General features: G+C 31.0%; 2 protein-coding genes across 2 annotated transcripts; both read left to right on the plus strand.

Annotated features, from left to right (window-relative positions):
* The first annotated feature begins 341 nt into the window (after nucleotides 1-341).
* LOC123221421 lies at nucleotides 342-1,493 on the plus strand. Its single transcript, XM_044644278.1, has 3 exons — nucleotides 342-517; nucleotides 662-809; nucleotides 1,347-1,493. Exons 1-3 carry the CDS (start codon nucleotides 342-344, stop codon nucleotides 1,491-1,493), a joined length of 471 nt encoding a protein of 156 aa, XP_044500213.1.
* Nucleotides 1,494-14,956: 13,463 nt separating this feature from the next.
* LOC123221950 (galactolipase DONGLE, chloroplastic) lies at nucleotides 14,957-16,440 on the plus strand. Its single transcript, XM_044644940.1, has one exon. The coding sequence runs from the start codon at nucleotides 14,976-14,978 to the stop codon at nucleotides 16,341-16,343; it is 1,368 nt and encodes a 455-aa protein (XP_044500875.1). The 5' UTR covers nucleotides 14,957-14,975; the 3' UTR covers nucleotides 16,344-16,440.
* Nucleotides 16,441-16,743: the final 303 nt, after the last annotated feature.

Here is a 16,743-nt window from a genome sequence, read left to right on the forward strand (position 1 = left end):
ATGTCAAAGTTATTGATATTTTATTTTATGCCCTTGATGCTACAAAGTTTAATAAAGTATTAGTTTGTAAATCAATAAAAGAAGTTTCGACTATACTCCAAACAACACATGGTGGCACAAGTCAAGTCAAAGAGTCTAAAATTGAGCTTTTATTATGTGACTATGAATTTTTTAGATAAAAGAGGTAGAAAGTATCATGGACTTGTACCCTTGTCAATGATCTAAAAGAACTAGGGAAAAGATTTGAGACCATAGAACTTGTAAAAAAAATCTTAAGATTTCTATAGGATTCTTTGACCATAAAGGTGACCGCAACCTAAAAATCTAAATATTTGAGCGAAATGAGAATGGATGAACTCATAGAAAGTCTCTTAACTTATGAGATGAAGAGGAAACCAAAGGAGGAAAAGATCAAGGCTAAAAAGGATATAGCCTTGAAAATAGTTGATAAGAATGGTGATAATGAGCATTCCATGGATAAGGAGGGTGAAAGCCTCCTTGGAAGAAAATTCAGCAAGTTTCTCTAAAGGTCTAAGAGAAACAAAGGGAGAAATTTCTCAAAGTCTAAAAGCAAATAGGGTGTTGACAAGAACAAGAATGAAGTAATATGTTATAAGTGCAAGAAGTTGGGTCACATTTAATAAGAATGCCCCTTGAGAAGGAAAAAGAAGGAAAAAAAGGATAAGAGATTCAAAAAGAAGGTTCTTGCAGCTACATGGAGTGGTAGTGTTGATTTTACTGATGAAAGTGAGCCAAAAGAAGAGAGAACCAACATATGCTTCATAACCAAGAGTGATTTGGAGGAAGTGGTAGATAATCTTAACTCTTACTCCTTTTTTGAATTGCAAGAAACATTCAATTCATTATTAGATGAATATAAATGTATTAGCATTAAAAATATGTCACTACAAAAACAAGAGATACTTACACATGATCACAATAAGACCAAGAAAGAATTGGAAAAAACCTCAAATGAAAAGACCTTGTTTTTTAAAAAAAAAATTGAATACATTAAAAAGGAAAATGATAATTTAAAAAAGAAAGTGTCAAATTCAAACAAAATTTTGGAAAAAATTAAAATAGGCACTAAAATGTTAGATGAGATACTTGCATCTTAAATAAATGGATTAAACAAAAAAGGATTATGTTATAATAGAGGCAACCCTTCTTTAAAAATTATAGGCCTTTGAAGAAACCATATGCATTTTATTTTATTTTAAATGTAGTGGCTAGGCAAAATTTCAAGATTAAAAAGGCTCAACTTCTAAAAGGACACTCAAAGCTAACCAAATTAGACTCAAAATAGTTTGGGTACCAAAAAGTATTTATATGAAATTGTCTTGTAGGTATGTATTAAAGCCAAGAAGAAATCCTCTACTAAATGGTATTTGGATAGTCGATGTTCAAGGCACATGACAGGGGATAAAAGCTTGTTCTTGTCATTAAAGGCCAAGGATGCAGGAAACATCAACTTTGGTGACAAATCCAAATGAAGGGTAATCAACATTGACACAATATATAACTCTTCTTTCCAAATCAATGATGTTTTGTTAGTTGAAGGCCTTAAATGTAATTTAGTTAGCATAAGTTAATTATGTGGCGAAGTCTTCAAAATTAGTCTTTTTCATTTACTATGTAAGATTATTGATTTTAGCACAAATGTCATTGCATTCATAGTTCATAAACATTAAAATGTATACATTATAAACTTGCATGACATTGTAACTAGAGATCAAGGTCTCTTGTCAACTAAGGAAAAAGACATGTGGCTAAGACATAAGAGTTTAGGACATACAAATATTTGATATTTTAGAAAAAATTTCTAAAAGAAATTTAGTCGAAGGACTACCTAAATTAGTTTTAAAAAATAATCATGTGTGTGATGCTTGTACTAAAGGAAAAACAAACAAGAATTTGTTTTAAACCAAAAAATTATGTTTCAACATCTAGACCTTTGCAACTCTTGCATAAGGACTTATGTAGACCATTTATAACAACAAGTCTAGGTGGAAACATTATTGCTTTATAATTGTTGATGATTTCTTAAGATTTATATGAATTTTATTATTTTCACACCAAATGATGCATTCAAAACATTTGTACAATTCATTAGAAAATTGCAATACGAAGTAGCTTATACAATTACTAGCATTAGGAGTGATAATAATAGGGAATTTGAAAATCCTGATTTTGAATCATATTATGGTGAACATGACATTGAGCATAATTTTTTGACACTTAGGACTCCTTAACAAAACATTGTTATTGAAAGGAGGAATAGAAAATTGATAGAAATGGCTAGAACCATGTTGTGTGAACATGATTTATTAAAATATTTTTAGGGTGAAACCATTAATACATCATGCTGCATCATTAATAAGGTTATGATTAGCTCATTCCTTAAGAAAACTCTTTATGATTTATTTAAAGGGAAACAACCTAATATTATATATTTTTATCCCTTTGGATGCAAATACTTTATGCTAAATAGTAGGAAGGATAACTTAGAAGAATTTGATGTTAAGTCAGATGAGACAATTTTCCTTGGTTATCCTTCCACCTCTAAATTGTACAAAGTCTTAAACAAAGAGGAGGAAGATCACCAAATCAAAGAGTCTTCTTAACCAAAAGAAGAATAAGATCATCAAAATGAGGTTATAGAATAAGAAGATCCAACAATGCACTCTCAAGAGCCATAAAAGGAACCTGCATATCCAAGGGTAAAGGATGAAGTGAAAGAAGAAAGAATCATTGGTGATTCTACCCAATGAGTGAGAATAAGAGCCTTTCTTCATAACACATTCAAATTTATGGCATTCTTGCCATAAACAACACCAAAAAAGGTAGAAGAAGCTCTTAAAGATAAAAATTAGGCGTTGGCAATGCAAGAAGAATTTAACCAAATTGAAAAGAACAAAGTATGAGAGTTAGTTCAAGGCAAACAACTCATTCCACCATCGGCACAAAATAAGTATACCGAAACAAGGTAGATGAAGTTGGTGTTGTTGTAAGACTCAATTTAATAAGTGTTTTATCATATATTGTCCTTAGATTGAAATGTACAATCCACGAGTACATTAGGAACTTTGTTACATGCACATGTTTCGATGTTAACTACATCATCAAACTTAGGATCTTCAATCTGGATATCATCTATCTTTGCCTTTTATTCAAACTCCCCTAAGTCGAAATATTGTCCTTTAATCCATGGACCCATTCCTCTGCAGTTGACATCAACTACCAAAAACTTCTTTAAGATTTTTCAAATCAATACCATATTCACATTATAGCCGTACTCTTCATACCAATTAAGGTAGTAAATACCTTCTTTTAGATTGTATTGTGACCGTGGAACATCTACATTAACTAGAAATAATGAATAAGATTGATCCTCTAAAGGTGTACTAGAAGGTCTAGCACTGCATTGTTATTCAAAACCCTCCTCCTAAAATTTCGCTTATCTTTCCTAACAAGTTACTATCACATAAAGAGGTGTCGCTTATGTGTTATTTTCTTAGCTAACACTGTAAGACAGCAAACACTATAATCATTTGAAACCTCATATGACAATCCATTGAGTAAGTTTTCAAACTTTTATTGTAATGCAAATACGCTTCCACCTTAGATTTGTTACTATGTGGGCCATTGGTTTGTTACTATGCAAGAGCTCAATATCTCCATCACTCCTTAGTATGTTGTATTTCATTTGATAATTAGCCATTTATGTTTTCCATCAATGTAGGTTATTGTGTTGTTATATTGCCCTTTGTACCTAACTATAAATACCACTTCATATATTTTAAAAAATCTTGTGATAGGCAAACAAAATTTGTTATTATATTTGTAAGAATCTCAAAATATGCAGTGAAAATAATCATAATAATTATGAAATATGCCATATGAAATTCTACATTTTAAAATATAATGTAAACCCATTTGCAAAATATCAAAATAACCCTTATAACGTCATGAATTTTCATTTTCCTAAATAATTTTAAATTATACATTTCAATTTAGTTAGTGTTGTTACACTTACTTCTCCATATCATGGCTACTTGCAAAGCCACACCTACTTTCCTAGAACAAGCCTACCTATGATTTCTTGACATTTTGCAAAAATTATAACTAAAATTCACATCAATTCTTAATATAAATGGAGAAATGAAATAAATACAAGATTAAAATTTATACTCTTAAGTCAAATGCACAATAAAAATGCAAAATTGTCGAAAAAATAAGGTTGATATTAGACTTATTAATAATAGATGCAATTATTTTTACCTCATGCTGACCCATGATTTCTTCATATTTTACACAAATTCTAACCCAAATTCATAACCATCTTGAATATACAAGTTTATGCATCATACTTCTACTTCAAATTCTCAATAATAATGAAGAATTAACAAAAGAATGGAATTAAAGTTAAACTTAGGCATAGTAGGAGCAAAAATGTGTACTCCATGGATTCTTAACATTTCAAACAAATTCTGATTCAAATTCAATTGATATGTTGAAAAAAAAAAAAAGAAACCACGCTTATGAAAACTTACATACCCAGAGTGAGATGAATTTATCGATTGTCAGATTTCATGAACTTTTAAGTGAATTTTTACTAAAAATCTTGATAAAAATGATATGAAAAATACTAAGGTTTACATTATGTTAGGATGATGGTATAATTAGTACTATTTCACTTTCTTAGCTATACTCATATAATCTTTAGAGTATTTGTTAAATCATATAAACCCTTTACTTTGGTCAATTTAACTAATAACCTTATATTAATTAATTATATTTACCTCTTAAAATGATAATATACTTAATTTTTTTAAATTATTTTTTTAGTGTTTATCATATTATTAAGTGGCAAGCACACAAAATAAAAAAGATTATCAGACATATATGTGTTGACAACATCTAAGAAGACAACTGAAAATAACTCCAATTGTCACAAAAAAAGTGAATCTACTTTTTAACTACTTATAACAACAAATAATTTTTTCTAATCAAATCTTAATATGAGCATAAAATGCATTAATATTCTTGTTATAAGATAATACTCAATTTCCAGGAATTCTATTCAAGGTACATCTTTAAATAAAGTTAAGCTCTTGACAAGTGACTAACAATCTGATAGTTCTTATCAATAATGTGCAAAAAAAAGAAAAATCTTCTAAAGTTGAGAAAAACAAACAAACTCCCACTAAAGTTTTTTTTTTTTTTTTGGTTTAGTAATTATCTAAATATTCTTCTATTTCTCATCATCAAAAGGAAGATATTTTCACTTTCCAAACTAAGATATTTCTGATATCCATATCATTTATTTTTGTTTAGATTGAAATAATAACATATCAGTTGTAATCTTATTGGGATTTGAAATCATGAACCTTCTAGTTTGAATGAAATTTCCCTACAAAGATCTTATAAATTTGAAAGATTATCTAGAAGAAGGGACACACATAGAAAAAAAGACAATATTATCTACTAGATTATCAAGTAAGTTCAATTGTGGCACATAACAATTAATAAGTGTATCATGGATGTAGTTATTTTGATTATCAAGTTCAACAATGTTAAAAATCCAATGTCCTATGTTCTTGTCTTTTTTTTTTTAAAATTTATTTCTTATCACATAGTTGTAGACAAACCAAAATATCTTCATATTCTACTTTACCAAAATTACGTATATCAATTGGTGATGAAAAATTTGCATTTGTTATATTTTTTTCTATAAAATAATAGTGTTTTTGATGGTGTTATTTTGATAGAGTTAATAAAGTGAAAAGAAGAATAATAATAACATTTTAGGTAATTTCTTAAGCTTTCTAGATAATATAGGTAAAGGATCTTAAATTTTCTAATGACATAAAATAAAAATAAAATTAAAATCCAAATACAATGGAAGTATCAAATTTCCTTTAATTATACTAAATGGAAAATAATTAATCCACCCTAAATTTCAATATTTGAAAATATCACTCTCAATTTAATGACCTTTGATTATATCGTAATTCTAAAATTGTTATACAATCAAACTAATTCTTAGTTAAACTCATATAAGTGACACCAAAGAGACAACTAGCCACATCATCCATATGCAAGCCAACCCAAAATGGAGGTAAAATACTCTTAATCTTGAAATAGTGAAAAAAACTAAGACTTGACAGATTCAACCATTTTCATTATCTTCCTAACTTGCTTGACTCATCTCTTATGGTCTTAGAATTTTATTCCATCATTATCATGTACCTATATGGGATAACAATCACTTTTAATTGCCTTCAAATTTAAAGACAACGAACAGTTAAACTTGAATAAATATCTTTCGAATAAAATTTATGATTAATCTACCAATAATCATCCCTTGTATTCATAAAGCATAAATGACCTTTAGCAAAATATCATAGCTACCCAATATACCAAGAATCAATTTTAATTGATGTAACTTTTCAATGTTACAATTCTTGTGTAATAAAATCTCTTATCATACTAATATCTCATTAAAGTTGAGGCATAAAAGTAATGGCTACCTTAGTTATTTTGATGTCTTGAGTTAACTTCTGAGACAATGACTGGGTTTAATTGGAATTGGGCTTTGACCTAATCCAAATTGTGACCAAAGATTTCATTGGTCATAGTCATAAGTCAAATAGTGTCATAAGATATTTTTCTCTTGAACTTGGGTGTGATGACTCCTCTATTGATCCACCAAAGTCTTACTACACTTCCTAATATAACCAACTAATATTATACTAATAACCCTATGAAAACGGCTACAGTAAGTTATTGTTAAACTAAGCCAATTGGTAATAAAACATTTTAGTGATCTCATATCTAAGGATCATATGTCCATTGGAGAATCTATTCTATAGACACTAAGGTTACCATCCATGTAAAATCCTTTTAACAGGTCTGTCTAGTGAACATGCAATTAGCATAGACTCATGTTTTGTACTAGGTTAACACTAACAACCTTAACTGTGAGATTTATCATTATCTTTTACTAGAGTCAATCAACACTATGATTGCATTACACATTATATGTGCCCTTGGTCAAAATAATATTAAGGTTATTAACATTTTTAGATTGGCCACCACATATGTTTATAGGGTTCTTATGATCAAGTGACATGTTCATGCTTTCGTTATAATTCTACCAATCTAAGGGCATTCATTAAATATATATATAATAATACATATGTCTAACAATTGAATAATTTCCTTTTTTATTAAAGATAAAATAAGTACATCTTAGGATAATAATTACATAATCAACCTAAACAAATTGACTCTAAAATGTCTACTCTAACATTATCTTCAATATGTCAAGGGTTGATATTTTATGGTATAAGTTATTATTTGCATACCATGGTTTGACACCTTGATGGCGTGAGTTATGTTCTACACGTCATTGATTAGCATTGTTAAGACTTAAGTTTTCGTATGTATGTAATTAGTTAACGCCACCTTGATATGAATTATATATTTAACTTTTTAGGAGTTGATACGACCTCGATATAAATTATGTTCTATACGTTAGTGGTTGTCATTGTCAAGATATGAACTATGCTCTACACATCATTGATGAATATCATTAAGGTCTGTGTTTAAGGTTTCATGTCATGGGATAATTTCATTGTTACGTGAGTTAAACCCTACACATTGTACATTAACTCCTTAATATGAAAGATAGGCATGTTGTATAAGTTCTCTTCTATATACCAGAAAGGATTTTAAATGCTCTACCTTGAGGCATCCTATTCTAGATCTTTTGCCTAAAGGCATCCTAGTGTTGTCTCTATTGGTAGAGATAGGGATGGTCAGAACAACAGTGTGTGACCCCATATCAATTAATGGTTGAGAAGGGACCAAAATCCCAAATATTGTTATTGTGGTATTTTTGTTCATTTGTTGGATCAAGATGATGATGCAATTGATTAAGCCTCTAATGAAATCCTTCAATTGTGCTTATTCTTTAGGTCCTTTTATCCAAATATGGGGGGGGGGGGGGGGTAAGTTTGTTTTAAACGACATGATCAAGCTACTTTAGGGGAGAAACACTATTACTTGAATTAATTTCTTTAGTCACTATGTCACTTATGGCTTTCCTTGTTCTAATTCTACAAGGTATTAAAAAAATGTGTTTTTGCTTAAGATTGACAAAAAATAGTGTTTTCACTAGAAAAATGAAGAGCTTTCTAATGGCCTTCATTCTAGCATCAAATTGTTGATGTAGAAAATTACACTAACAAGAAGTACATCAAATTATAGGTGCAATTCAGTGCAAGATAATAATGAGAGAAAGAGTGTTTTAAAGTGTTCGACCCTTTGCTTTGGAGCCTACATCCATTGATATATTATACAATTTCTTATGCAAATTAGCAAATTAACTTTGTATATGTCAAAACTACCCTTGCTTTCCCTTTATACAATCTTGTATTCCTAGGAAAAGAGGTAGGATTAGATCTAATGAACTATGTAATAGACATATTGAGTTCTGCTTAAAGTCTATAGTGCTCGAAATCATTCAATTGTTCTTAAGTCTTTAAGTCAATAGAATAATGCTTCAGTGTGGTGATCTTATCACTTAAGCTTTATTTTTCATGTCTCAAATCTATTTTCACTCTTATTAATTTTTGTTGTTTGCATAAGTGTACAAGTTCATTTGCTCAAATCATTATACAATATAAGAAAAGGAAAATGCAAAATGGCAAGTACTTAGAAAATTTTCCTTTCATTGATCTAAAAAGGTTGATTGTACAACTACATAAAAAATAAAAGAGACAAATAAATAATAAAAGAAAAATTTATGGCAAAAGAAGTCTTTATCTACTTTGGCTTGACTATAAAGTTGGAGCAAAAGCTTTTTAAGAAGCATGCTCTCAAATAGCTTCTTTAAAATGTTGATTAGCAAGCTTGGGCACTGCTTTAGTGAACATCACATGATTTTCAACTTATGCGAAGATGAGCTTTTTGTTATTCCCTGCTCTTGGAGTCTCATTTGTTACCTCTTCAATAGCCTTGATTGCCTTAACTTCCTATAATAGTAACATCCACAAGTTTGTCATGAGGATACCTTGGTCTTTTATATTGTTCATATGAATTTATGGAATTAAGATTTGATTAAGTATGGGAAAATTATAGAAATGGTCCTAATGTATTGTTATGCATGGAGTATGCATACCTATACATTAGTTTGCCACATTGATAAGAATGGTAAAATGCACGATTGTACACCAAAGGAACTTATGATAGTGTGTCCCTTTGGTGCATAGTTGTTAAATCCATTACGTGTTTGTTTTAATTGAAGAATACAAATCCATGATCATAGCCATAATTTTCTTCTTATACTTATTAGTTTATAATGTGCACATATTCCATTAATGAAAAAAAATTTGTCATGACCATGCATAGTCGAGTTTCAAATATTAAGGTGTTTTTAAAGGGGATATTTAGGGATTTTTTGATAGAGTAATAAACAAAGTGTTCTACATCAAGTAGTGTAGGTTGGAGTTACAATGAGTAAGGCAAAGTTTTGATAGAATAAGCATGATCTAGAAATTGTAATGGTTGTATAACTTGATCTTTGAATGATATTTGATTAGTTTATGGATAAACTAGTTAGTCATATAAATATATATGTGCGTGTATAGATTCCAAAAAGTTGCATTTGTGATAAGGTTTCACTTGATGTTAAATTGGTTTATTAGTTGAAATATGATTGGTATGAGAATAATGTGATTATCTAATGAATTGTTGTGAAGTTGATAGGTCAATTTGATACACTTGTGTTGTGATGATGAAACAATTATTGAGAATGTATATATGCTATGAGTATGCTCTTCAATCTATTAATATTTTAGTGTTTATGTTTATATAATGGAATAAAGCATGTTAGAGACCTTAAGGTTTATGTAGTTGATGACCTAGTAGAGATTTTAGGTTGAAATAAATGTAGTTTTATGTTATTGTAGTGCATGCATGACTATGCCTAACTTGCATTTTTTTTGACAAATCGCACAAAACAACGAATTGTGCACAAGAACATGCAAACCTATACTTCTTATAACATAGGCTTTCTAATGATCAGTGGATGACTGTGTAAAGGACACGCATAACCATATGTGACATGCAGGATAAATCTTGAAAGACATTCATACAAAAAGAGTGTATGATTGTTCATAACATTAAAAAGATGATTTTATGCTTATGGAATTAGTACACTTATGAGAAGAAAAAAAAGTTATGTATTTGGAAGGCATGTTTGACTGTGCATGAAATATGCACAATTGTGCATGTTATCACAATTGAGAATGGTTGTGAAGGGTAGCTTATGCATGAGAAGAAAACATACATGCTTGTGAAGCCTAGATACATGGTCGTACATCCAAAGAAAGTTAAATGAACATGCATGGTGATTGTTTGGCCATTCATAGAGATATCCCGAGAAATAATTAGGGATGTAAATGGTACATGGAAGTATTAAGAATTGCTTGTGAGAGAAAATGAGTTAAAGAATGTAGAAAACTTGAGCATGTACATGATAACTTAAAGATAGAGCTTAAGATAAGATAAGATAAGCTTGAGAAAAAAGACAAAGTAATGATATCCTTTAAGAGTAAAGTGGTAGGATATAAAGATCATATATGAGACCCATTGATTTGGCGAATGCATGTGCAAGACAGATAGATGTCACTTATGAAAAAATTGATTAACTCATTGTGTTCAATAGAGGGCATCATGAGAAGGCATTTATGGCATAGTTTATGCACCCATAGAGAGGTATTGTACCTATAAAGGGGATGCATCAGTCACTATGTGCACCCATAAAGAAGTGTGTTATGAGAGAGAGATAAAGTCCTTAAATGAAAGTCCATAGAGAGATGCCTAAACTTGTACATACAAACTGTGAATTTCGTAATATCTGAGGAAGGGTAAAGATGAACCTAAGATGGCAAGAGAAATTATGAATAGGAATGTGCGATGAGTTTGGAAAAAAGGGTTAATTAAGTTTGATGTTCTACAGGAGAACTACTCTTACTTACAGAGTGATGTGCCACTTTGTCTCTGTTCTATTTGGTTTAGTAGGTGAATGTTGAGGTAGTGGTGATGAGGTAATTAGTTAGCCGAGGTGCATCATGAGTAAGACATTAGAGGATGATTTTTATTTATTATGTTTTCAATTGTTTTTATTTTTTACACACATTGGGATGATATTTTATGATTTGGATGATGAGTATGTTTATTTGGCTTGATTATCTTTGATACTTGAGGTTATTTTTGTAATTTTAACATATTTTAAAGTTTTAAATATTTTATATCGTATGAATGGTTTAAATGAGTAACATTTTTTTTGGAAGGGTAGAACCTTAGATGTGGGGCATTCTAATAAGCATTTCCACTCTTCAACCTACATGTTAAAGCTTTCCTTAAGGAAACAATAGTCTAGGTTAGTGTACTAGTACTAAAATGTTTAGGAAAACCTTGGAAAGCATATCTCTAGCCTTCTAGCCTTCTTTCAACCTTGGACTCAATTACAACCATCTTCTCCTCATCTTTATTCTTCCATTTGAGTACTTTTTATGAGTACTTCCTCATTCAAACTCTTTGACTTGACTTTTCTTGTTGTTAGCTCACTTATTATCCCTTATGGCCTTAAGATGGAACTCAATGACCTAATTGTCCTTTCTCTACAAACTTTTATCCTTCAAAGACAACTCAAGTCATGAAGTCTCAACCTCAACTTCTTGACTTTATTTTATAGCTACAAGCTCTGTCTATAACAAACTATAATCTTAGTCTCAATTGTTGTTGTCTAACAAGAGGAAAAACGCTTCATTGTAGAAAAACATATTGAAGGTCAAGACTTGTAGGCATAAAGACAACAATTAGACTCACATTTAGAAAGAATTAGAGGAGAACGATGAAAGAAGTAAAAATGAATTGCTTGAGCAATATTCTTAATGAGTTTTTCATGCTTAATAAGTGTGAATAGGTTTTGGTACCACACCAAAAACCCATTTGAGATGTTTTCCTCGCTATCGAAGCTACTAAAGTGAGCTCAATAACTTGGGAAAACTGCCTAATGCCTTTGGATTAATAGGAGGAAAAATGAGAGGAACACACCCTTTCTTAAGTGTAGGCTATTCTTTGTAACCTCAATATAAGGACTTGCAAAGGAACATCAGAAAAGGTTATTGGTTGGACAATGAAGCCTTCAAGAATAGATTGGTTAGACATGCCCCTTATACGGGTGACTACCTTTAATTCCTTCTTTATCCACTATAATAAAAAGTAAAATTCCACGGTTATCGCATGATCCTTTAATGCATAAACATACGTGAGCTCATCCATAAAGAGCTTACCTAGCCCTTATTCTAAAAATGTGACATGTATGTCAAAGGGCACACTGATACATATTTGGCAATAACTAGAATGTCTTGACCTCAAAGTAGTAAACAATTTCCTACAAAAAATGAGTGTTAGGGAATCATCACCTTGCATTGTAGGATTACCTTGAAAATTGATGCTTATCCTAGTGGATGCAAATTGTATGAGTAATCTCTTGGTTCGTACAATTGTTGAGGAATGCAATAACAAATATTTGCTTAATGTCAACTATAGTACTACTTTCTACCATCCTTGATCTCAATTATTTTCTTATTGCCTAAGTTAGATGATGAAGAGTCCTTGACTCATAGAGCTTCATTTTCCTATGCTTGTTCCTTGCTAGGATAAGCCTTAATTTGAACATTAGTTGAAGGATCCACTGTAACTAGATTTGTGATCTTTCTCCTTTTCACCAGGGAGGACATTACTATTAGTAGATGCCACTAAACTTGTTAGCTTCAAGTAAGTTGAATAGTTTTGACTCCATCATTGGTTAAGCTTTCAAAACACATATTAAAAGAGAGGAAAAGATGAATATTAGCTATCAGAATGCTTAACTAATGATTGACAAGAAAAGATGACTATCATCTATAAAAATGTTTAACCAATGATTGACTATCTACACATCTCACTTAAATTAAACAAAAACCTTAATGAAACTTTTTTACCTTTAATGCTACTATCAAAACTTAAAACTATCCAAATGACCATTTTAAGAGATGAAGATACACCCAAACAACATGCAAATAAATACAAAATAGAAAGCCCTCCTTTTGGATAGTTCAGAAAGAAAAAGTTTTGGTATCATGTTCATTCACAAATGTAAAAAGTTTTGGGAGTTTTTGTTCGAAAGGATAAAGAAGTTATTGAGAAGTTAAAAAGGGCAAAATTTTTGCTTCAAAAATCTAAAGACTTTATGAATGCTTTGGGTTTGTAGAAAGCTTGAGAATTTGAAAGAATTGAAAATTTTAGGGTGAAAATGAAACTGAATCATAGGTTCAGAGTGTTTTTATAGATAATTTTGGGTTAAGTGAGAAAGATCTTTCTGATTTAGTTAAATCAACGACACATTATCAAACCGACAAAGTTCACAAACTATGTTCAATAAGAAATCATGATGATTTAAACCTCCACGATATGCATACGACATGCATGTGTAATTCATTATATGCAAAATGAAATCGTCAATTTCATGACATGTTTTGAAGCAAAATTTTTTATTGTCCATACATCCTTCATCCATGTAAAAAGATAAAGAGTTTTTGAAACTCTACTCACACTCTAAAAATTTAGGAATGATTGTTTTGTGGTTAAATTCCTCATTAGTTAAACGCATTAAAACATCATTAAATAAACAATTAGAAACAACATTTACACATGCAGTTTAACCTAAAATATAGGTAAAAAACTTTTCATCTTGAAATAGTGGAAAGAGTAAGACTTAACAAATTTAATCATTTCTACGAACTCTTTAATGATACCTTTATGTGCTAACAATCACTTCCTATCAAATCTGGATCATATAATTATCTACTTCACATAGAAATAGAATTGGAATAAATGTCAAAATTCATTATTGTATTAAAACTTAATGTGTCCTTTCAACTCTTACCGTATAAATAAATGACCATATAAAGACAAAAGGAGGGCAATTTTGACATACAGTGACACTGCTAATTTTGCATAAAAACTAAATAATATAGAAGTGGATGCAGACGTCTAAGCAAGGCACTGAACCGCTTTAAAAAACAATCTTACATTATTTTCTTCCATTAAATCATATTTATAATTTGATGTATTTTCCAATGATACAATTATCCATATCAATAAAAAAATATTTAAAAATAAATAATCCATTATACCTTTATACATATTTGTAAATTCTAATTCTTATATGGTTAACATTGAATTAGAGAATCGATCCTAAGAGCTTTGGATCACATAATTGGGATATCCTACAAGCTCTAGAGTACTTAGATCACAGAATCGGGATACTAGCAGATCCAAATCCTACGGGGATAAATACAATTCTCGCTAATATTATGTTGTGAATCTGGGAATAATTTTAAAGTGAAGTCAACCTCCACGAAGTGACAGAAAAAGGCGTCTGGTCATACTTTTTTTAATAAGTTTTTCCGCCGCAACAATATAACCTCAATTAAAAAGCGTGGCCTTGGACCCAACCGACCACTTTTCTGCACATAAAACCACTTTATATTGAACTTGTAATTTGATTAATAAATTAGTCAAACGTAAACCTGAATATCTCAGTCAAATACTGGCCAAACATGAATTCCTCATTATTTTATTTATCTATTTTTCATTTCATTTCACAAATAACATCGACCTTTTTTCTTCCACAGTATACATAACCGACCACTTTGTTTATACATATATGTATTCCATTTTTTTTCTTTTAATTTAAATCTCAGTCAATACTCGCCAAACATGCATGGACAAACTCACATTCTTCCTCTTTCATTCATTATATAAGCCTCTTCTTTGTCTCTGTTTCTCTTCATCATAGCTCAAACTGAACTCCTCTCTCTCTCTCTTCTCTTTAGTTTTTCCTTTTTCCCCAAATGGCTTCAAAACTTTTGATGCCAAACCCAGTTAAGAACAATCAGTTTATAGCATTATCTTCAGTTGAGCTTTGTCCCAAGCCGTCTCACTCTTTTGGGCAAGTTTGTTTACCTAAGAAGAGTGAGTTAAACTCCCATTTACAATCTAGAAGATCAGTGATTGCTTCTGGTGTTGCATCGCCTGCTGCAAATAAGGCGATTAAAGTGGCGAAATCCAGTTCAATGTTAGCTCATTTTTGGAGGGAGATTCAAGGTTTGAACAACTGGGAAAATCTTGTTGAGCCCTTGCATCCTATTCTTCAGCAAGAAATCATTCGCTATGGCGAATTCGTTACTGCCTGTTATAAGGCCTTCGACCTCGACGCCAACTCCAAGCGATACTTGAATTGCAAGTACGGAAAGAAGAACATGTTTAGAGAAATAGGCATGGAGAATTCCGGCTATGAAGTCACTAAGTATATTTATGCAACTCCTGATATCAACATCCCCATCCAAAATACTACTTCCTGCGGGCGTTGGATCGGATATGTCGCCGTTTCTTCCGACAGATCTGTTAAAAGGCTTGGTAGAAGAGATATTGTCATTACATTTCGAGGCACCGTGACAAACCCAGAATGGATGGCCAATTTTATGAGTTCATTGACGCCGGCGAGGCTCGACCCTCACAATCCAAGGCCAGATGTGAAGGTGGAGTCTGGTTTTTTGAGCTTGTACACTTCAGATGAAAACGATAAGTTTGGCTTAGGCAGTTGTCGAGAGCAACTTCTATCTGAAGTATCGAGGCTCCTAAACAAATACAAAGGTGAACAATTAAGCTTAACGCTGGCGGGTCACAGCATGGGGAGCTCGTTAGCTCAGCTTCTCGCTTATGATATTGCAGAATTGGGTTTAAATTCTAGTACTGAAAATCATTCAGAAATCCCAGTTACAGTTTTCTCATATGGAGGGCCGAGAGTTGGAAACTTGGGATTCAAACAAAGATGCGAGGAGTTGGGTGTGAAAGTGTTGCGAATTGTGAATAATAATGATCCGATTACAAAGCTTCCTGGGGTTGTTTTTAATGAAAATTTTAGGGTTTTGGGAGGGACGAGATATGAATTTCCATGGAGTTGTTCTTGCTATGCACATGTGGGAGTTGAACTTGTTCTTGACTTCTTCAACGTGCAAAATCCTTCATGTGTACACGATTTGGAGACATATATCAGCCTATTAAAATGCCCAAATCCTGTGGAAATTCAAAGGGAAGGTATGGATTTCTTTAATAAAGCCAAAGAGTTGCTATTGACTCCTCAAAATTTTAACCTTTTTCCATGGAAAATTGCTGCGGATAACATGTTGAGTTTATTAGTTCCATCGCAAAGGACATAAAAGTTTTGTAAATATAAGTTAAAAAAAAATTAATTAGGGAGATGAAGATGATTATAATCAAATTAATTGTACATTTGGGGAGATGGGTATTGGATTTTGTGAGACTGTAATATGAATTCACATGCTTGCTATAGCTATCGAAGCTTTGATGTGATATTATTGTAACGAATATTGAACATATGTAAGTAAAAAAATTATTGTGCTATACTTTTTATCCCTTTTCATGCATAGAATTATGGTCGTCTTCTTATTATTTTATCAACAAGTTTTATGTATGACTTCTCTAAAACTAATGAAAATAAATAAGAAGAATGATTTTTTTTACAAAATTTCATGATGATTGAAGAAATTTGTGCTTACTGATAATGTAAATGGGGAATAGATATGTATACTATAGTTG

Source organism: Mangifera indica, chromosome 7 (assembly GCF_011075055.1).
Source record: "Mangifera indica cultivar Alphonso chromosome 7, CATAS_Mindica_2.1, whole genome shotgun sequence".
Lineage (NCBI taxonomy): Eukaryota > Viridiplantae > Streptophyta > Magnoliopsida > Sapindales > Anacardiaceae > Mangifera > Mangifera indica.